The sequence below is a fragment of the Paralichthys olivaceus genome, chromosome 24 (assembly GCF_024713975.1).
Source record: "Paralichthys olivaceus isolate ysfri-2021 chromosome 24, ASM2471397v2, whole genome shotgun sequence".
Lineage (NCBI taxonomy): Eukaryota > Metazoa > Chordata > Actinopteri > Pleuronectiformes > Paralichthyidae > Paralichthys > Paralichthys olivaceus.
This window is the reverse complement of record NC_091116.1, coordinates 13476535-13498582: the sequence shown is the minus strand read 5'-3', so window position 1 is coordinate 13498582 and position 22048 is coordinate 13476535. Positions and strand designations below refer to the sequence as shown.

The following is a 22048-nucleotide window of genomic DNA, read 5'->3' as shown; positions in this document are numbered from 1 at the left end:
AACAAGGCTGCGTCTGTGTGAGGAAAAACAGCCTCTCTGTCTGTCCGAGATTAAAACATCCTATAATTATAACCACGACTAACAGTTCTCCTGCTGCACTCGTCCCGCTGCTGTTTTATGAAACACAAATATTAACTCTACTTCTGTTTTTATCGGATCACACTGGAGAAACCACTCGGCCTTGATTTTGGGGGTTTTTACATTTCATTAGGATGAAAAGTAAAAAAAAATAAATAAATCACAGTTCTCACACAGTCTAAAAAAAATAATAAAAGGACGACGTCCAAACAGATTAGAGCAGATTATAGATTCTTTTAAAAAGCAGATGCTGCAGGATGCTCGATTTCTCTCAGCACATTCAGTAAATACAGGAGGTCACTGACAGGATTTCATTAGCCTGGATTTAAAGTATAATCACAATCCTGTGTCAGAGGGACGTCTACCCCCCCCCCCTGTTGAATTATTGTGTTTTCTGTTGCATTTATTTATCGTTTATTTCTATTTTATTTATGGTGTTATTTCATTTATGTGCAGAAAATTGAATTAAATAAACTTTACTTACAAATCTGGTTAAACTTTTCCTTCAAGTGACTTAGTGTGCATGTGTGTGTGTGTGTGTGTGTGTGTGTGTGTGTGTGCGGACTCACGGGTCTGACATTGGTCTTCTTGATGCCCCCAACAGCGTCCATTACACGAGCGATGACAGCGTCTGCCTGCAGAGCACACACACACACACACGCACGCACAGAGGCAAAGTACATCAGGCAACTCCTCAGCAAACTTCAGATTTAGTTTTGACACACACACACACACACACACACACACACACACACACGCCCTTAAAACTTCCCCGCCCGCCGACAGTGACAGATCTGTTGACTCTCCTTCGCTCGTCCGACAGTCGACCCAGTTACTGTGGCGACTTGTAAAAATGAAAGACAGGCCTCGACTCCCCTCCGTCAAAGCGCTCGCACAGACAAAGTCGGAGCTGACGGAGCGCTCGCAGCCTTCATGTGCCAGTCTGCCGTCAACCAGGCTTAATTGACTACGGGTTAATTACACAGTAAGTGGAACACAGCAGCAGATTGTCACCCTGCCCCTTCAACCACTCCCACAGTGGGGCTGTTAATGTTAAATACTAACTACAGCTTGGCAAAGGGCCGCCATTTGGCAACCTCAACTCCCACACGCTCTCTTGTCATTTTTTGGCCCACCTCCTCCGTTCTTTGTTGCTTTTTCCTCGCCCTCCTCCTCGAACGCCGCCATCTCATCAACACAATGGCAATCTTTCCACATGTGTACTTTAGAAAGTCTTATTTTTAGAGTAACCAGATTGCAAAACAAAGACAGGTCGTCGAGTGCAGGGGGGGCAACACTGTAGGAATAGTATATTTATCTTTCCTCGCCGCTCCCTTAAAATGAGCAAGGAGCTGGCCTAAAGAAAAACGTGCAGAAAAGTTGGAGAGGGTCCGTCTTCCCCTGAGTGGAGCGTCTGCCGCCACATAGCGATGGCTGTAATGTCCAGACCGGAGGGAGCTGAGGGACTGCAGGGACCACGAGAGAGGGGGAGGGGGGGGCAGCTTCAAACCAGCTGTCAGATTCACTGAGATTTAAGGCGAGCGCTGCAGACAGCAGCTCCATGGGCCTCGCTGCAGAGCCACCACAATGGAGCGGTTCACACGTTGATCTAACACTATGTGATTTCGCTTCCAAATGACCAGCAGGCAAACAGAATGAATAAAGAGGGAGAGGGCACCGCTGCTGCTGCTGCTGCTGCTGCTGCTGCTGCTGGTATGTGAGCGTTCGCCATCACATTTCACAGACCGGCGTTATTTGATTTTCGTCCAGAGTTTTTTTTTTTTACTCACATCCCAGGTTGCTGTTGTTGGACGGAACCACCAGCAGCTCGGCCTCGGGGTTCTTGATAATGTCACGCCAATGGATGGTGTCGGCGTGGCACAGGAATTTGTTCTGGTCAACATAAACACCCCCGTTGAGTATCTCTGCACAGAAAGAGAGAGGAGAAATGAGCACACAGGCGTGGATATAAAGTACATGTACAGGGTGGCAGGAAATCAATACCTCAAGGTTAACTCCCATCGTTCCTGTGTCTCAAAGTAGCATGATGCATACCGTGTTCCTTCAAGTGCATCTGAGCATGAAGATGAATGCTACTGAGAGACACACGCGCTAACTCAACAACATGTTCCGTACACAGGTACTTCACAAAAACAGCACATCCATTTCACAAACAGCCTTTTTTTTTTTTTTTTTTTTTTTTTTCATTTCCCCATCACGCATTCAGAATGAAATTATTTAATTCAGCTGGAGAATTAGAGTTAATGGGTTTGAATGCCACTGCCAGACATCCGATATTCGTTGAGTTAATTAAAAACTGGAAAAGTGAACGGGTGCAGATACGGGAAGTGTTTAGTAAATGAGGACTGGTGTGACTCCTGCAGTTTAAACGCTGCGTTTCATTGGTTTCTGGTTGTTAGGAGTGAAATACAAGGACCCGCCGCTCTCCCCCGACCTGCTCCTCGCACCTCCGTGTGAGCGGGAGCCGCCGATATTTGCTTAATAGCACAAATATGGAGGAGTGGCTTTAACAGATGCCTGCACATGAAGCACGATAACAAACACTAATCTCTCTCCCTGCTGCTAATCCAGGTTTTGGAAACGGACACTGAATGAAATGATGCTGCAGTAATCCCCCCCCCCCCCCCCCCCCACCTCGCTCCAAAGCCGTGACCTGAGGCAGAAGAGAGACGACACCCCCCCCCCCCCTCGTCTGTGTCTCTTCCTCCAGTGTATTGTTTAACCTCATTCAGGGATTTAGATATGATTCCCTTCCCCTTCAATATGAAGTGCCGCCCGATTCCGTGAAAGCACTTGTCAGAATAAATGAAATTTGATATTAAAAAGGAAAAAGTGACAATGTGGTTGAGATTAGAGCTGGATTATGTGAAGGTAAAGAAGGGTATTATCTTCCCGGGCAGATTATTAACAGTGATTGAGTCGCGTGGACGATTCAGCGACCGGGAAGCGAACGTGCGAGCAGGAAGCTAATCATTACCATCCGACACCCTGATTAAGGAAGTGGGCCTTGGTGGAGACGGGGACATTTATTCAAAGCCCTCTTAGAGGTGACACGGTGCCACGTCTGCCCGCTGAATGGCCTACAGCCGCGGCTTCATGTAATCATGTTCCCGTCACAATGGACGATTTATCAGGGGGTGTTTTACATTCATGGATAGTGGATGAAAAAAAATGGACAGGCGGTGCTTTATTTAAATAGCATGTGGAGTGCAGTGTCAGCATGATCTGACATCGCAGATGTGACTGAGCCCTGACTTTATATATGAAAGTATACTGAGGACACGTTTCACTATCTGCAATATATATATATATATATATATATATATATCTGTAATATCTTAAAAGCATCTTTAAATTTTAATCTGGCTTCTTTTAAAATCATTTTTAACCGCCTGTGCAACCCGTGCATGTCTCACCATTTCAGAAGAGGTGAACGTCTGCGCACATTTCCTCAGAGCGGGGTTTGATGTACGCCCACTGAAGTTTTGACATGATCTTATTTCCAGTCAAATCCACTTTCCGAGGCAAACGCAATGATTTATAATAAAAGCCAAAGGTTTGAGCTTTCAGATGGTTTTTGTTTCATGTTTCCTTCTGCTGAGAAATAAAGGTTTCCGAGCAGCACATGGGTTGACATGATGTAGCTTTATTCAAACACAGTTCGCCAGACTGAATTCACATGATAGAGAACACTACGTCACAGTCTGCGTCTCTGGTCTTCAGCTGTAACTTTTGAATTGAAGAAATGAAAACTCTGCGAAACCTTGAAGCTTCGGAGAGATGTTTTATTTCAGCTTTAAATACAGACTCAGCAGAAGCGGCCCCTGTGTTTTGTAGCAGAGATCGGGGATGTACGATCGCTCGGTTGCTTGGTTTTGCAAGGGCAACGTCGAAAAAGACGGTTTGAGAAAAAATAAACGTTTGTAACAGCAGGACCTCGATACCACGGCTCCTCGCTGCCATCAGCATCGTTCTAGCGTAGTTTTTGTGCAGCGGGAGGAAGTGGACACACGTCGTCCTCCGTCGTCGGGTGAACCCGCCCAACTCTGTTCCAAACGCTCTTTTAAGTGTCGCGATCCGCCCGCCCTGTTCCCTCGCCGCCGCACAAGCTGCCACCTCTGCTGTTCATCCAGCCGAGTGCACTAACTCTTCCAGCGGGATGACAGGCCTGTATCAGGTGGTCATTCATTAACACCGCCCAGCCCTCGTCCCCGCTCTTCTCGAGTATCACCACCTCCCCCCCCGACCTCCCAAAGCTTCGATCTTTCCATCAGGTCGGGAGATATACAGCCGACCACCCCTGCAACCCCCCCACCACCACCACCACCAGCGATTCCCCCTCAACCTCTGCACTCTTTGATTCACGAGGCGGCCGTAAAAGCTATTGTCCTGCATCGGAAGAAAAGAGGACGTTAAAGAGAGGGAACAACAGGACGGAGAGAAAGAGGCGGTTAAAGCCCAACACAACAGAACTGAGTCTGTTACTCAACGCAATGATTCAAAAACTTTTTTATACACACCAACAAGATTATCAAAGTCTTAGTCGAGCAAGAAGAATGTGTTTTAATATTTCTGTGAACTTCCGAAAGAGGACACGACCCCCCACGATAACAAAGCCAGAGAATTACCCATCGTCCCAAACAACATTGATCTGAGCAAAATTGACCTCCATGCACATGTTGCATTGTTTCCTGCGGTGCTGTAAATTCACCTGCTGTAACTGATGCTGTCACCGACGGGTCGTAATCACGTCAGAGGTCACGCGGACACGAGGGAATCGAAGGCTCGTGATCATGTGAATGGTTTTATTTTAAATTGGACAAGTGTGTTTAAGATTTGAAACAATCATGGCTGAAATAAGAGCTGAGATCATGTGGAATCAGAGGAAAATCAACACCTGATATGTTTTTGCGGTTGTTTTAAATCTATATCCGACTGAACATGACGGATTTGATGCAGAATTCAAGCGACTGGTGGCGGAAAGTTTGAGATCTACTGAGTCACATCCTGGTTTTAAATCACTCTACGATGCTAACAGGGTATTTCAGTGCTGGTCACAAGTACAGCACCAAACCCGACAGTTCAACCTGCAGCAGCGAGGTGTTGTTTCTTTAGGAAGCAGCTGGTTGAAGATATTAAATATATTAAAGATAACGTCCTGAGTTTCTTTACGTGATTCTACATTTCCATAATAGAAACATTTTCATTTTAATTGAATTCTGCTCATCCAAAGAGAAAAGTAATGTCGGAGGACTGCGAAGCTCTCACTGATGCTATCATGCAGCTCTGCACCGTCCACTGAAAAACTCTGCTTTGATGAACTTTGCCGCTTTTAAAAAACACACAAAAGGAAACTCTCGTCCTTCCATCTGATCGTCCGCGTTCCACCAAAGCCGCGAGTTCAGCCGGGCAGCTCGTCGGGTGACGCGCTTCCCAGCGATGCCGTTTTATTTCGTGTGTGTGGGGGGGGGCGCCGGGGCTCGGCTGCCATATGCTCAGGTCATGTTTGTTCAAAGCCGCTTCTGGTGCAGAGCTTTGCTTACATCTCTCCTGGCGGTTAAACAAAGAGTCCCACAGTGACGGAGGGAAAGGAAAGTTGAAATGTCTTGTTGAATCAGAGATTAGATTTAAAGTGGAACTGTGCAGCGGAGGATGAGTTAGTCGGGAGAAGATGGATAGAATCTGACAATCTGATCGACTTAATGGATTTATTTAACAAAGATGTTTTACTGCCTTTCTCCTTAAAATGTGAAAATTACTCAATAATAGAAACTAAAATTAACAAAAGAAATCCTGCTGAGCGAAGCTTCCAACTTTTCCCAACTCAAAGAGTAGAAATGTTGTCGTTAGTCCGAGCAACGTCAGCTCGCTCTGTGCAGATTGTCGATCCACGACGTGGCTGCTCAAAGGAGATGGAAGAGAAATGCTCCTCCATGACCGGCACGTGATCGTGATAGGAAGAGGAGACATGGCAGACGGAGTGATGCAACAGCTGCTGGATCAAGCTTCGTTCTGAAGTAACAAAAACACAACTGTTATATCAGGTATTTATACACCGATGAAAACAATATTCAGAATATTAGTCACCTGCATAAAAATAAAAAACAAAAAAATTCGAATCACATCCAATCAGCCACCATTCGTGTCCCATTTCACTGTTTCCCTCTCTGCTGATTACCACGAAGGAACCAGGCTGTGTGTTTGATATCAAACTGTTTAACTGTTTGTCACGGCTGCGTGACTCCAATCTTGTACCTTTATATTGTAGAATAACTCCACGCAGAGTCAACCTGATGATTTACCCGCTGTTATTTTGTAGGACACAAATAAAACAAAACAAACAAGCTGAGTGGACGACAAATTAACTGATTAAGGGGCAGAGTACTGGTTTTAAATGAAATCTGAGGATGTAGAGAAGTAAATAACCTTCTCTCATCCTGAACATGTGAAACACATCTGTAGAAGGAACAGAAGAAATTAAATCTTTTATTTCTATATCGCTGACGTCTCATCATGAAGAGAGCTCCGACGATATCCCAGAGTCCCCTGAGTGGTCGTGTCAACTATGAACAGAAGTAAGAGCGACGCAGGAAGAGGGAAAGGTGCAGAATATATTTATTCGTGTTGTCACACACTCAAAAACGGCCAATGAGAGGCCAATACCTCTGCAGCCAATTAGGGTCATTTTACTGTCGTTCAGCCGAGCGAAGAGCCCGGATCTTGAAATAGTTTCTCGGCAGTAAGGGCCCAGCACCAATCAGTGGCCATAGCTCTACAGGGAGGCTGCTGATGAGCTTTCATCAGTGCTGCTAGCCACTTGTCCCGCATCTCTTTCTCTCACTAATTACGCCGATGAATAAGGCTGTAATCGTGACGTGCCCTCCAGTGACGAGTTCGCCAGTTTGCCGTTATTGTCTCGTCTCCGGTTGCGGCGGCGTCACGTAGCAAGCTGAGCGTGTTTGGGCGATCCACCGTTCTCCTTTTTTTTATTAGGATCATCTCTCCAGCCTACAACCCCCCCCCCCCCCCCCCCCCCCCCCCCCCCCCCCACGACATGTGCTTCCTCACTGCGACTTGCTGAGCAAGGAGGAACAGAGAGAATGGGATGATCGCTCTTTCTCTCCACACTCTGCTGCACTTTGTTCTCCCTCCTCTCCTGAGCCACACACACGAACATGAAAAGCTCATGTTTGGGTCACGCAAACACTTCCTGTCCGACTGCAGAACGCATCCTGGAGCTCGGTGGCATCATTTGCACAAAGCCTGGCGTTCGCAGGCAGAGCTGAGGAGCTAAGTCGAGGCGTTACCTCTTAAACGCCAATCAATCAATCAGAGAGTCCCGAGGGGAAGCACCTTTTTTTCAAAATAAAAGTGAAAGTGGAATGCACGGATCCAGATCCAGTGTGCACGCAGTCCTTAACTAAATAAATGTGGTTGTTTTTTCAGTCAGATACTGATTTAAGTTTAATCTAAGTTGCGGCAATCGCTAAATGTGAACACTTCCTGCTGTCGTTTCACATTAAAAGCCTCCCAAAGGTTACAGTGGCGTGAACGTGAAGCCAAGAGCGTCTATATTGCCCTTTTATTGTGAAGTATCTGCAGCAAGTGTCGTCTCTCACCGACAGAAGCCGATCTGAACTGGAATGAGTCAGCGAGTGAGTATTTTTGTTAAACAGTGAAACTCTGCAGAGATTAATGGTGCAGAAACAATCCTTTCAAAGTGTTTTTTTGGTTTTCCATGGTTTTACTGTCGACCCAGCAGGCCGAAGCTTTTATTTGCAGACTTTTATTCCAGCCTATGGTATCCAAGAGAAATGTAAACTCTCCGCAGTCATTTACATGCATCAGTTCCTGGTGCTCCGTGTGGCCTGTGACACAGCGCCAACAGCTGGCATGACAGAAGGTGCCGAACTGGGGAACGAAACAAATTGCCTTCATTTTCTTAGAGTGCAACCTCTTCAGGGAACGCCGATGAGCATTACTGAAATGGCGACAAATCTGTGACTCTGGAAAATAATGACTCTCACGAGAGCCAGAGGAGTAAAGTTACGGCGGCGTTGACGCAGAGAGATTGTGTTTCGAGCTCGGGCAACATTTTCAATCTCTCTCGGATAACACGGACAATCACCTGCAGAAATTACAAGAGAGGAAAGCGAGCAGAAAAAAAACTGTGGACAAACGCTAACAAATAACACAACTCTGCTGAATTATAGCTCAGAGATGAGCAGCGTCTGTTTCCAGGCTTTTCACGCAGCACTTTGAACTCTCACATGTACGAGGCAACGAGATGAGTAGAACCAAGGGAACAATGTAGAGTTCAGTTCCCCACACTGGTGTGAAATCTCTTTTATCTTACGGCTGCAATGCTCGTAAAATAGAAAGAAAACAGAGTGAGAGGATGCACGAGTTCAAGTGTGGACTCAGAGTGCACCTGCTAAACATCTTGTATTTTAAATGAAGCCAATTTACAGTAAGACAGAGAAACCCCACGGTGTGAGGTAAACACGTGACTGGAGCGGAAAACAAGGAGAGGGTCCCCGAGGAGCGCTCTGTGTGTAATTGTGAAGCACTCCACTGTACACTGTACCGTGCCTCCGAGCATGTTTACTCTAAAGACGTGGGGAGAAAAAAAAAACCTGCAGGGGCTGCAGAGAAAGTAGCTGCTTGAGTGAAAACGACTTCTCAAATCCCATGAATAACTGTAAAGTCTCCAGACTGCAAACAAGCCGCCGGTAGATAAATGGCTGCAGATTGCTGAGATAACAGAGACAGTAAAAGGCAACTAGTTTTGCCTCAAGGCACAAAAAGGAAAAGCATCAGCAAAAAAAAAAAAAAAAAGGGTGTTAGGTTCGACGAGTGACCGAAATGAAATGAACTTTTCAGAGTGCAAAGCCAGTAGCCTCTCTTTCCGGTTGAGGAAACATTTTGCTCCTGCGGTTGCACCTTTTATAAGGAGCTGCATTATTCACACACCTAAAAAGCTGACAAAGGGTCGCGCTGTGTTTTATAAATGATACAATCCTTACAAGCAAATCCACAGCGGCTGCGGGGCCTCTGACTTGAGGAGAACTTATCTGATCTTCACGGAAAGGCGGAGGTGGGTCTCCAGAGTCCCGTTTCCACACTTCTCCATTATTAGCTCTGCCAGCCAAAGAGATATTGTGCCGGGTGACAAATGGGAGAGGAGCGCTAGGGCGCAGACAGTGCGGGGGAGGTCCCCTCCGTCTCCCTCCTCCCACCCCCTCTCCCACGATCCAGCGCGCTGCCGCCGTGTCCTCCCTGATAACCATAATTGTGTTTTAAAGCCCCTGATTAAATTTTGCAGTCTCGAATGATATTGTTTTGCGATGAATCCTTATGAAAAATGCTTCGTGTTAGGAGATTATGGAAGCTGCGCTGAAGGAGGCAGATGACACTCTATTTTTTTTCCTTATAGCTTCGATGGATGCTAAATGAATCCCTGCCATCACTCTTCCTCTCCTCCTCCTCCACCCACTCTTGCTCCACCCGTCCTCTCTCATCTCTGTCTTATAAACAAACACACACACGTTAACACTCCCTCCCTCCCTCCCTCCCTCCTCTGCTCATCTCTTTGCAACACAAGGCTGCAGGTTACACACACACACACAGGCGGGGTGTGAGTTTTAAAGTAAATGTAACGTGAACCAAAGAGGCTTCGTTTGCAAATCAATCATCAGGAAACCATCATTTTCATATTGTGACAATAGAAACTGAAGTTGCACAGAACTAAAAACAGGAACGAGAGCAAGCAGTGTCTGGATGGTTTCTCTCACGTGAGGTCGTTTGTTTAAGTGACGTCATCACGCAACATGGCAGCGTTCGAATCCCCGATGTTCAGGCTTCACTTCTGGGCAGCGGCAGGAAGAGGAGAGGCGTCGTCCATCTTTATTTACGGTCTCCAAACTTTTCCCTGTTTCTTCACTACAGTGATGTCAGTCTCCCACCTGAGTGTCACAGTCCCCGGGAGGGAGGCGGATTTTTTTTTTTTTTTTTTTTTTTAGAGGTGACACAAAATGCAATCAGGACGAATGAGAAGGCAGCAAATTCAATAATGGAGGCAAATGAAAATGGAACTGGAGACTCTGCACTTAAGGTGGGATGGGCTCGCAGCCCTAATAAGCCCTCTTCTGTCACCGCTTCCTTGCATCTAAATTAACCAGAGGCCCTCCAATCAGCGCAGGCAAACAAAGAGCCAGCCAAAGAGACGGGAGCGACGCTGAATACTAATCAACGTAACGAGCAGCAGTGGTCGTCAATGATCAACACCGCCGTGTGTGTGTGTGTCAGTGTGAGTGTGTGCTGGTGAAGGGATTAGTGGAGAATATATTATATAGTTGTTGAAAACAAAATCCAGCTTTTTAAAAATCAATGTGAACATTTTAGCCGTCATGTGTTTTTGAAGTTTTAACCTGAGTGTCTCAGTCTCAGGGACCCGGAGGTCGAGCGACTCGCTCATCAAATAAATTGCCAGGTGCCGTCTCCAACAAGTACAGAAGTGCTGTGCCACCATGTTTCTCTGCAGCAGAGCTTCCACACTCAGCCCACTCTCCGTTATTGTGCTGCAAATAGTGTTTTTGGTAAAACTGCCCGAGCTGAGCACATCAAAGTAGAATTTAGAGGGCACTGTGAGCGGACCATCAGGGAGCCATCGAGACAGTAAAGCTGCTGAGCAGCTCGGCACGTAACTTGAAATGTGGGCTATTATTACATGTCCAGTCTTGAGTCAGGAAACACAATATTAAAAAAGAGTTCCTGGAGAGCGTTAATGTGTGTGTGTGTGTGTGTGTGTGAACGGCCGCCGCTCGTCTGACACTCGTTTTGTTATTCAAATTGGGCTCACGACATATTTTCACGGAGCAAAACACTTAAGCAGTGTCGGAAACAGAGCTAACCCTCGGCATTAAAAGTGACACCTACAATGGGCTAAATGGGCAATTTGTCATTTTCTGGCACAGAGCTACAGAACTCATCCTCCACTGGGGTAATTTGAGACACACCGAGACGGACACACACACACACACACACCAGCAAATCAACTATGACCAGTGAATCGCCTCCATCTGGTTGTAAAGTAGAGCGAGGTTCTGGGACTCGGTCCAGTCCAACATTTTTTACCTTCTTCCTCTTATGTGACTTCTCCTGCAGACGCTTTGCTCGGACATATTCATCAGTGAGGATGATTGGCTGCACTCAACATGCTGATGATTTACGATCAAGTGTGGAGTTTTTCAAATGTGAGACTGAAATGCTTACAACCCACAGACCTGTCACTATTACAAGTTGAGTTTCTGTGGAGGAGCAGAGTGAATCTCACAGCTTGTAGATCAGATCATTAACAAAAGAAGAGAAACTCAGAAGTAAATCTAATCTCCTGAAAAAATGAGTTGGTCTCTAACGAGTGAGTTAGAGGAAGTCACGGTTATTTGGTTTGATTCGTTGGGATTTTCAAAAGGACCGTCGAGTGGAAACGCTGACTCACTCAGCCTCGCCACTTTCACCCCGAACAGAACCAGTGGAGTCCGAGTGAGACAACAAAACATTAGCAAACTTTAAACTGTGTCTGACCCTCAACTCTCTGTCGTTTCATTCACTTCATTACCGTCGACACTTGCTCTTTTCCCTCGGCATTTAAATTTAAACATTTCGAATCTGTTGAGTAACATTTTCCAGATGTTTCAGAAACCACTGGGAAACTGTACGATCAACAGAAACATTTTTTGAGCTTCTAAAACCAAATTTCACACAGAGCTGATTTTAAAAAAAGGTTCTGATTCAAATTACAACTTCGCTCCAGATGGGACTTGAATTAGAGGAGGACCAGAGTTTGCAGGAAAACAGCAGGTAATTGAGATCGTAATTGTCGCCGGTGTGGGGGTGAAAAAGTACCGACACACAGAACGTTCTCCTGCAGGATTAAAATCCCTCAGCAGTGATGGTGTATTAAAATCATACCTCCTCCTCCTCCTCCCTCCCCGAGAGAAATAAATCCAGCCTGAATGAGGCTTTAGTTCCCCCGAGGGAGATATTTACTATCGTCACTAGCCAATCTCTGCTGAGACGAGCTCAGTGGATGTATATGTAAGTCTCTCTGTGCTGGGCAACTGAACTTAGCACATCAATGCAGTTTGTCAATTTTATTAGAACCAGAAACTTTATTGCTTTCAACAAGGAGGTAATGTTTTCATCCCTGTCCATCTGTTGGTGTGTTTGTCAGCAGGATTATGCAAAAAATACTCAATGGATTTCAACAAAACCTGGTAGAGGGGGTGGGACATGGGCCAAGATTTTAAGTTTTGGCACGGATGTGGACAACGGCACGCATCCAGAGATAAATGTGGTAAAAGAGGCTCATCCAAGACTTTTATGACTTTCTTTAACATTGTGAGATAGGGCCCTCGGCGGAGGGATACTACCCCGTGCTCACTCCCCAATGACATGAGAGGATTTACCACAGCGTCGGGAAGTTGAAGGTTGAGGGAGGATCAGGAGGAGGCTTCTGATCAGTGACAGGAAACAAGATAAAAAGGTTAAAAGTCATTAGCGCTCAGCGGGGGGGGGGTGTTCTGTCGGTGCATGAAGGCAGCTCAGTTAGCCGGGGTCAGCGGACACTGACCTACGAGACGCAGAGCGCTGGTCGGAGGAAGAGAAACCTAACAGCAGACACACGGCCCTGGGGGGCTATTACCATTCCATTAGGTTGTTTGCCCTCCCTGTAGACGTGCCGTATCCACTAATGGAAACAAACCCAGAAGCCCCTTGGGTCTTCTTGTCAAAGCATCTGAACACAAAACACAAGCGGCAGCACAGCGCTGATAAGACGGAGCACAGGAACGGCATTACAATGACTTCTGGGTGAAAAAATGGGAAGTGGAGATAAAGAGATGAGAAAATGAACCGTGGGATCAGAAATGGCGTCCGATCGTGTGCCTGCATGTCAATGTCCCAGAGAGACGCCGAGCAGCTACAGGTTGCTGTGGTCGGACTGTGTTTGCTCAGGTGACAACACGACCGCGACGAGTCAGGAGACCTGAAGGTTCAAATCCCAGAGACGCCTGTTGCTTTACGTAACGTGACACTGGAGCGTTTTCTGGTTTCAAACAGAAAAGCTGTTGCTTTGGTCTTTCAACGCACAGAAAAAATAAAAAAAGGGGTGAAGATGAAAGTAAAAAAAAAAAAAAAGAGCAAAACTTTATTTCACACAGTAGAATGAAGGACTCTCTTGCTTTGCAGATCCACGACTGCAGCATTTTCTGGGGTAGCAAAGCAGCGTTTGAAGCTGGGAGATATGTTTTAATCATTTGGCGCCTTAATGATGACACTGGATTCATTATTAATGGGCCCCGCTCCTCTACTCTCCCTCATAACAGTCCGGAGCCAGAGTGGGTATTAGCATTAGCCGCTTTTGCTCTATTTGATCTTTCTGTAATTACACCACATTTTGGAGATCACACCGCGAGCTTTATGTTAAGTAAAGAGGAAGTCGTCCAAACTCAATAACCGCAGTTCTTCTCCCTCTGTTTTCTTTTTCATTGTGTTCAAGTGTAAATCTCTGACGAAGATGCAGACGAGCGTCGGCCCACGTGAGCTGCAGGATTCTTCTTTCAGGTGTGTGTTGCTCTTTCGGTTTTGCCTCTAGGATACTCACATCTGTGAATGTGTGTCTAAACTGAATATAAGTGGACAGCTGGACCTTGGTGGATGTATGAGGCACTGCAGACAGATTGTGTCACAGCAGCACGACTACACCGTCCCATTCTGAGGGCTCCTTGAAACACAGATGACAAATGCATCCTTTCTTTCCTGAGCTACCAAAGCTCCAACAAATGAATGCTTTCGGTTCGACCTTCACATCCTTCGGGATGAGGAGACCGAGTCCTCCGAAGGGGACGGCCCCCACAGCCATTCTAGTTAGTGCTGCGTCTTTATGCACTCCACTGGATTTATTTACTGTAAAGACCAAATGCAGCTTATCTAAAAAGAAAAACATTCTATATCTCTGACTGTCATCAAACTAAATAGTGTCTCTGTATCCAAACAACTCTTTGTGCTTTTGATTTCTTGCATGAATATGAAGACAAATCTCCATTTTGCTGATTTAGCTGCACAGTGACTGTGAAAATGAGAAAGTGCTTAGAACGCCTGCACTGTGAATCAATAGTCATGCTCTGAAAATGAGGATGCACATGGGGTTAATTAAAAAGAAGTCTATTAATCAATTCATCTCAGCAACAACTGCTGTTGGTAATTTGTCCTAAATGCATTCAGAGCGCTCACGTAAAAACGCTGCAATCAAGAGGACAGCGGCCGTGAATGAGTGGCTCTGGATCGGAGAGCGGCTGGGCTGTTGCCAGGTTGAGAAACCGTGGCTGTCACTACAGTCTCAGCGCGTCTTAAAGAAAGCACAACAGGTGAGAAGGTGGAGAGGCAGTAGACGGAAGGAAGGGGGTGGCAGACAGTGGTAATTGGCTCTCTGCACACGGGCGTGCGAGGAGTAGGGGGGCTGGTATGGCGACCAGATGGGAAGTCGGAGTCGGAGCGCTCTTTGGGGCAAACTGAGACATTTGGAGTTCATCCGAAGATGTGGGAGAAAGAGACGAACGGGATCTGAAAACCATTCCACACACGCTTCAGCTCTCAGAGTATTACGGTGGTTATTATCTCCACTGCTGCACAGCATGGGGTAATTAGCGCTGCAGTGTGTGAGCGTGTAGTGAGGCATGTTGTATGTATGCACACAGCCCGTGTGGCTGTCGATACGTGCGTGTGTTATAGGTTATTCAGGCGTGCAGAGCTGCAGGGGCATTAATAGGGTAAAGCTGAACAAGTCGGTATCAGAGGCATTTCCTTAACACAGATTACTATACATCCCTGCCACTATAAAGAGCACGCAGCTGTACGCACGCTGACTCTGCAGCCAAATAGAACTGCATGCTTTCTGTGGACTCCCACTGTGTGCCGAGGGATGAAGCTGCAGTGAAGCTGTTGTTAAATGTATTGTGTGCAGCGGGAAACGCTGAATATATTCACAAACTAATGCCCTCTGCATGTGGTGGAGGTGGTGATAGGCATAACACATGAATCTGAGACAATGTGAGTGTTCAGAAGGGAAAATAAAATGTGAACCTAATTGTGAGCTTAAAAGAGAGAATACTGTATTTTCATTTTTTGTCCCAGGCGGAGGAGCGAAGGGAATCAGGAGGAACAGCACTGATCCATATGCATGGTTGGATCCGGCTTAATTGCGGCATCGTGGGGCACTGGGAACCGAGGATTTGGACCAAAGGCTAACGTGGTCAGGCTCCACCCTGAGTCTGTGCTTAAATGGGAGATGTGTGGAGCTTCAGCCAGACGAGGCGCCGACGGGCCCGAGAGCCGGAGTCACAGCGGTGAACCGGAGGTAAAGTCTGCCACCGGGGATCAAGACGATTCAGGAAAATAAGACGAATCTGGAGATGTGGATTCTACATCGTGGAAATAAATAATGCAGCGTACTTTGAAAAGATCATTTGAAGATGGCAGAGTTTCTACGGGGTGTTTTCAGTCACATCGAGAGAAAAAAAAAATCCTGAGCTGCATCTACGCCTCATTCCAGGAAGTTTATGAAGCGCACTGATGATTTCCAACTTGTGGAGAAAAATAACGGCTCAGAATAAACTAGAATGATCTCATACCTCCGCCCGGCCCATCACTCCTTTAAATTCTGCAGCAAATCTGTCAGAACTACTAAAGAGACACAAACTAAATGTGATCCTTCAGCTGTTTTTGGTTCTATACAGCGGCTAAAAAAGACCTGCCTCCCCGTGAAACCATATTTAAATCTATTCTCAATGTCTCATCCTTTGCTTTGTTGAAATATGTTCAGTAGTTTTCTCGTAATCCTGCGGACAAACAAACCAACAAACACGCTGGGACGAAAACATCTTCTGCTGGAGGTAATAAGCTCTGACACTCCCCGTGTACTGTCTTTGTGCATGATCCTGAAGGGAAGGTCATGAGACGTCTGCTGCTGCAAAAAGAGCAACACAAGTTCCCCATCACGAGTCATTTTGGGATAAAGGTCCACTTAGGCCTCCCTCTCCTCTGGTCCAAATGGAAGATGTCCTCCTGCTTTACCAGCTCCGGGTGTCAGCATGCCCTTAAAACTCTCAGGAGTCTTTTATCACCATGTTCAGACTCTATAAAACACAGCTTATTACACTAAATCTGTCACCGGCTTTAATGTGGATGCCTGTTTGATCCCCCGCCATCAATCACATGCTCCTGCAAAGTCACGAGAGGCCAGGATGAATCTCTGCTGTCCGTCTTCTCCACGCTCAACGTTTTACTGCACCTGTTGAAGATGCTGTCTGTTCTCACTAAAATCTGCCAGAGGACGGCAAAGACACATGGCTCCGGTTTTTCCCCGCAATTAATTGGGTCCCACCGAGTGCGAGACATGTGACCGAGAATCGCCAGCAGTTGGAAAACGCAGGATGGATGCAGGACGGATTGCAATACCCGCAGGAGAGCAGTGCAAAGCGGGCGGATCGATGCCAGAGAAGAAGCCTCGGGCAAAATACAACAAAGGGGGATCGAGCAGAGGCGTCCCGGTTTCTTGGCAGTTTAGGGCTCAGACCACGTGGTCGGTCCGTGGTGGGTTTGATTCCCTGTTTCATGCTCTGGCATCCTTCCTCCGCACTGCAGCGCCATGAAACCAACCTTAAAGGTGCAACATGTACAGTAGCACGTTGTTAAATTGTTAATTCACAGGAGGACTGGCAGCTTCTGTGTGCGTTTTTGCTTTTGTTCTTTGGCTGTGCTGAGGAGGACATACGTGTTGGACATGATTTTTTTATCCCGTTGGCCGCGGAGAGACGCTGTCAGAGATTTCCGCTCCACTTGTGCTGGAAGAACAACGACATTTTTTTCTGTTTTGGTGCCACAAAGAAATCCAGCAAATTTTTATCCAACTCTGGTATCGGAGCTGGCGTCGCACGATCTCCAACACTGTGTTGTGTTTTTAGTTTTTAAATCATGAAGTCTGCTCTGTCCTCTCGTGTCGATGCTCGGGAGCTACTTCAGAATTATTACGTCTCCTCAAACACTCAACATCCCTGAATGTCTGTGTGACTCCAGACAGATGTCATTGGCTGTGAGCGGCCAGTTACTGATCACTGCCGTATCTGAGGACTTAGAGGAAGACATGTTCAACCCCCTGACTGCAGGGCACTGGCCGCCTGTTCGTGTCAAATGACACCAGATTCAACACTGCACTTCCTTTGGCCTTCAAATAAACACAGGCTCAGTGTGAAGCCGATGAGATGGTCGGTTTACGACGTTAGTGGGAGCAGTAGGTAGGTTTCCCTTCCTGCCTTCTGTTTTCTACATTCTCCACGTTTGCTGTTGAATGTTGAAGCCTCCTGTGCTTTCAGAGCTGACACAGCCTTCATGTGTTCCTGGAACTCACCGGTTTCATTCCCGACCCGCGCGTTCAGCCTCTCTCTGTTTACCATCGTCCTCTTTGTCACACAGAGTGTCATCAAACAGAGCAGGAAACTCTGTGAGCGACCCTCGCACCGCCTCTCCTCAGATTGCATGTGACAGTTGTCCTTCTCTCCGTGACAGCTCGAGTTTCTCTCCCGGAGCGATGGTAATGCTGCGGATAAAGAAAGAGGCAGCGCACGAGCCCCGGCGCGCTGGAGGAGGCGAACCTTTTAGCAGGCTGACCGCCACCGCAGCTCAATCTGGGAGCAATTCGTGATGATTTATAGCGATAACGAGGAAATTGGCTATTTGGAGAAAATTTGAAGAGGATTCATTCAGCAGGAAGACAATAAAGAGGCCACTTTTAAAATAAATAGACGATGGTGTTTGCTTTGATTATTCTGAGTGGAGCTGGAAGGTCATTGCACCGCTAAGACGACGACGAACCGACGCTGAGGTCACGACGCCGACATTAAATTAGACAAAAGCTTCTCTTTTTGCGAAATGCAGTCCACTTTTGATAAGTCCTCTCACATGATGAGAAAAAAACCCAGCTCATCCATAAAACATAACAAACATCTCCACTTCCAAAAAGTTCCTCCATGAAAGGAGCCTATTTTTGAGAGTGTAAACAAAAATGTAATTAATGTGAAAATAGGACTTTTCTCGCAGACATTTGATCCTTCCATATAGCAACAGAGGAGATTAATTTGCCAGGGTGGCAGATACGTAGCTTCAAAAGTTGAGTTCCAATTTTGTGACTTAATTAAAAAGGCCCTATTAAATCTGGGTGTAAAAACAAGTCAAACACAAGCGTTTCTAGTGCAGGGGAATATTTTACAGGCTGCTGAGAAATGGATCCACACAACCAGACTTTTATTCTCATTTTTTGCTCCATTTAACTCCGGAGAGTGGAAGTGGAAAAAAAAAAAAAAGACGAAGAGGGGAAAAGTGCAGGAGTTTCACGCTGATGTGCTGATCCTGCAGCGTGTCTTTAAATAATCCAGTGTCATCAATCGTACCTGTGAGGTTGCGGAGGCCCAGCTGCCTCAGGCCGTAGTACCCGTCCCGCCTGTAGTTGAGGAAGATGGCGAGGGAGTAGCGGCCCTCGTAGAGTTTGGTGCCCCGAATGATGCGCAGGTTCTCCAGCGGCAGGTAGTCGAACTGGTTCAGAGCCACCAGCACGTAGCCCGTCACCTCTCTGATTGACTGCAGGGGAAACCAGAGACAGGAGGAAATTAAACATCGTTCAATTTAAATAACATGATTTAAAACAACAAAGACCATTTCCAAGGACCTGCGTTGTTTTAATGTCTCATAAAATTGAGATGACGGTTGGATTTAAAGATCTGGGTGGAGCCAAACAAACGTCTGGGGGGGAATTGATTGGAAGTAAAAGATAGAGAAGTATTATGAGTTTTTCTACATTATAGCAACGACAATGTATTTCCACATGTCAGCCACCAGCTATGGACAATGGCGTCATCCACCGCCCGACCCTGGCGTGGAGTGGGTTATTTGCATTTTGAAATGTCAGCCTCCTGAAAAAATGTGTCCAAGCAGAGCAAAAAGATTAAAACGTCACCTCGGCTACAGACTAATTACACGTCTCCTCTGATTAAAGTCTCCCAGCAGTTGTTGAGAGATTCAGAAGCAACGATACAAGAACACACGACAATCTTAGAAACAAACAAAACAATCACAGATTTCTTTTGCACATTATTTGTATTTTCATCTTTAATTTATATGATTCTATTTGTGCATCTTGTGGTGAAGTGACCTGTCGACGAGGGACTTTTTGAATATTAAAATTTTAATCGTCGTCCGCTCAGCAGAAATTAGGTTAAAGTTCAACCACACTGTGTTTCCACATCGACAGCCCTGCAGAGCAAAGCCTCCTCCATGTGAGTGTGCGTCTTCTAAAACATATCGCCCTGTTGTTGCTCCTCCATCTCTGTGGCCATGCAATATTCATCTGAGTCCCTCAAACAGCAGCATGAGCTCGATGATACACACACACAGACACACACAGAAACTCACAAAACACACATACGACAGCTGTTAAATGCCACACTAACACATTTTACCCACCACCACTGACAAGCCTAATTAGAACACTACATTTAAAAGCAGGAGAGGAAACAGATCTGTTTGTACAATGGAGGCATCGTCTGCAGCCTTGACAGAATTTATTCCTGTGGGTTTTTCTTTTAGATTCTTTTCCACCAGCGAGAGAGTCACATTATTTCCTCATGACAAGACCAACCAGTAGGGGTCGCTAGTGCAGCCACAGAGCTGTCACGTTTTATTCATTAATTCGAGTGTGGGAGGAAACGTTTTGTATTCATATTATAATGACGAGTTTGAATTCAAAATATACAGCAGAGGTTTGTAGCATCTTAGGAAGCGTGGCTCACGATCCAGCAGAGGGCACTCACGTGTCTCCTCCACGTTAGCTGAAGGACTCGTTCTTATCACACTTATGGATCTTTAAGTATTCACGGGCTCACAATGGGTCGAGCGGGAGCTTCAGAGGGAACTCGATCCCAAGAATGCTACCGCACAGACTCTGGCTCCAAATGATGTCATCGCCGTGACATGGCGGCGTTCAAATTCAAATTCAGATTACACATCCCTCACTGGAATCCCAGCTGCAAACTCGAAAGAGCAGATTTTGTTTAAAGAAATAATTTAAAAACCCTGTGACAGACTATGATGGAAAAAGTTTCCAAAACAACAGGCGGCTCCAGAGACGTGGTATCGACCGGAGACGGACCAGTAAAGATGTGGATGATTGGCTGTGAGGGAGGGAGGACGTGAGTGAGGTGAGGTCTGACTGGCTGCTGACCCCCGGGGGACGCCCAGTGGAGACTGACAGTCGGGACGCAGCACGCCGAGCTCCTGCTTTTCAGGATAATAGCAGGTAACTGAGATTAGCTTCTATATTGAGCGCTCAGTGCTGTGCACCTGCCGCGTCGGCCTATTGTGGCGCTAAGACAATGGAGGGGGAACAGACAGTGGAGGTGCTTATTAGCAAGATTACAATGTGTCAATCAGCGGAGGAGAGAAAGAACAACATAATAAAAGAGCAGTAGAATCCATTTCAGCGGAGGCTTTGATTAGCATACTTATTGCACAAAGGAGTTCTCCAGCGAGGTGTTCCTCTGCCTGTCAAGAAGCCCTGCTGAAATAACTTTCTGTCCAATATGCTTTGTGATTTGTGTTTGCTCGAGAGTCGTGCAACTCCATGCAACTCTGTGCAACTTATGACTCATCCTCGGAAAAAAAAAAAACCAAGTGCGAGGATGAGGATGTCACCTCCGGGGGACTTGTTGATCCGGTCCCGTGGTTGGAAGCCACGCCGCTCCATCGCTTTGACCCCACTGCGACCCCGTGTTTACTGCTGGGGGCCCCGGGGGATGCCACGTGAGCTCGCCCTGCTATCGCTATAACGCCGCCGCAACCCCCAGGCGCCGGCCAGCGGCGCTGTGACTGGGAACAGGGGGAGGCGGCTCCGTAACCCGACCCAGCTGTGGGCACGCACTCGGCTGCTGGCAGACTCCACAGTGCATCCACTGTGCCCCCTTCTCCCTGCCAGCCTCCGGGACCCGCTGGCAAAAACCAAAGAAAAACTGTTTCCCTGTTGCTTAGCAACTGCAGGAAAGCCTTCCAGCCGAAGCGAGGGAGAGAGGAGAGGGAGAGAGGATGCAGAGGAAAGAAAAAACCGACAGAGAGGATTTTTTATAATGTAATTTACCTAATTAAATTAAAGGATTACTCTGCCCTTTCTCAGTAATGTTCCTTCGCTTTGACACTATTTAATTTCCTTATGTTGTCGTAAATAGTTTCTTTCTGAACGCTCTCTGGATCAATATTTATCTGCATTCCTGTGAGCTGGAGGAGGGAGGGAGGAAAGAGGGGGGAGGAGGAGGAGGAGGAGGGAGGGAGGGAGGTCTGGAGGGAAGTAAACACAAGCACCTGCATTTCCCCTCCTGCCGCATCAACCGCGCTCTGTTTCAGAAACACAAACACACGAGCTGAAGAGTGCAACTCGGAGACGCTGCCCACTGCTGCCTTGTGGGCGATGTGCTCAGACTTAACAAGCTGGACGGTGGGCAGATGAACTGGTGTGGTTCCCTCGTACATTCGGAAGAAAACACACACTTAACAAGCTGAGTGGGAGGGGTAATTTGTAGCGACGAGGTGCGCGGACCCTCGACTGCCTCCGCCCACGCTCGCACCTCACCCCTTCATCCTCACCCAAAATAAGCCAGTGATTAAAGTGGCTCAAAAAAACGAGGAAAGAGTTTAAATCCTCACACGGGCACAAGTTCAGGTCGTTATTTCAGAGACGGTTCGGTCTGAATCTTTTGATTCCAGTGTTGTTGTGTTGTGAGAGCCACGAAGGGTTTGAGCGGAATCCACTGAACACACATACCAGCCTCATATATGCTCGTGTAAAAAA

The 22048-nt window shown here is 46.7% G+C and overlaps 1 protein-coding gene across 7 annotated transcripts in view; it reads right to left on the bottom strand.

Moving 5' to 3' along the window:
• Positions 1 to 22048, bottom strand: part of LOC109646547 (receptor tyrosine-protein kinase erbB-4-like) — a 198817-nt gene that overhangs the window by 61783 nt on the left and 114986 nt on the right. For all 7 annotated transcript variants that reach the window (XR_011240546.1, XR_011240547.1, XR_011240548.1 and 4 more), the window contains 3 exons: positions 18606 to 18792; positions 1869 to 2003; positions 648 to 713 (listed from right to left, as the gene is read on the bottom strand). Coding sequence is in view for 4 of the 7 variants with exons in the window: in XM_069521527.1 (XP_069377628.1) it covers positions 648 to 713; positions 1869 to 2003; positions 18606 to 18792 (388 nt within the window). In the remaining 3 variants the exon portion in view is untranslated. The remainder of the gene's footprint in view (positions 1 to 647; positions 714 to 1868; positions 2004 to 18605; positions 18793 to 22048) is intronic.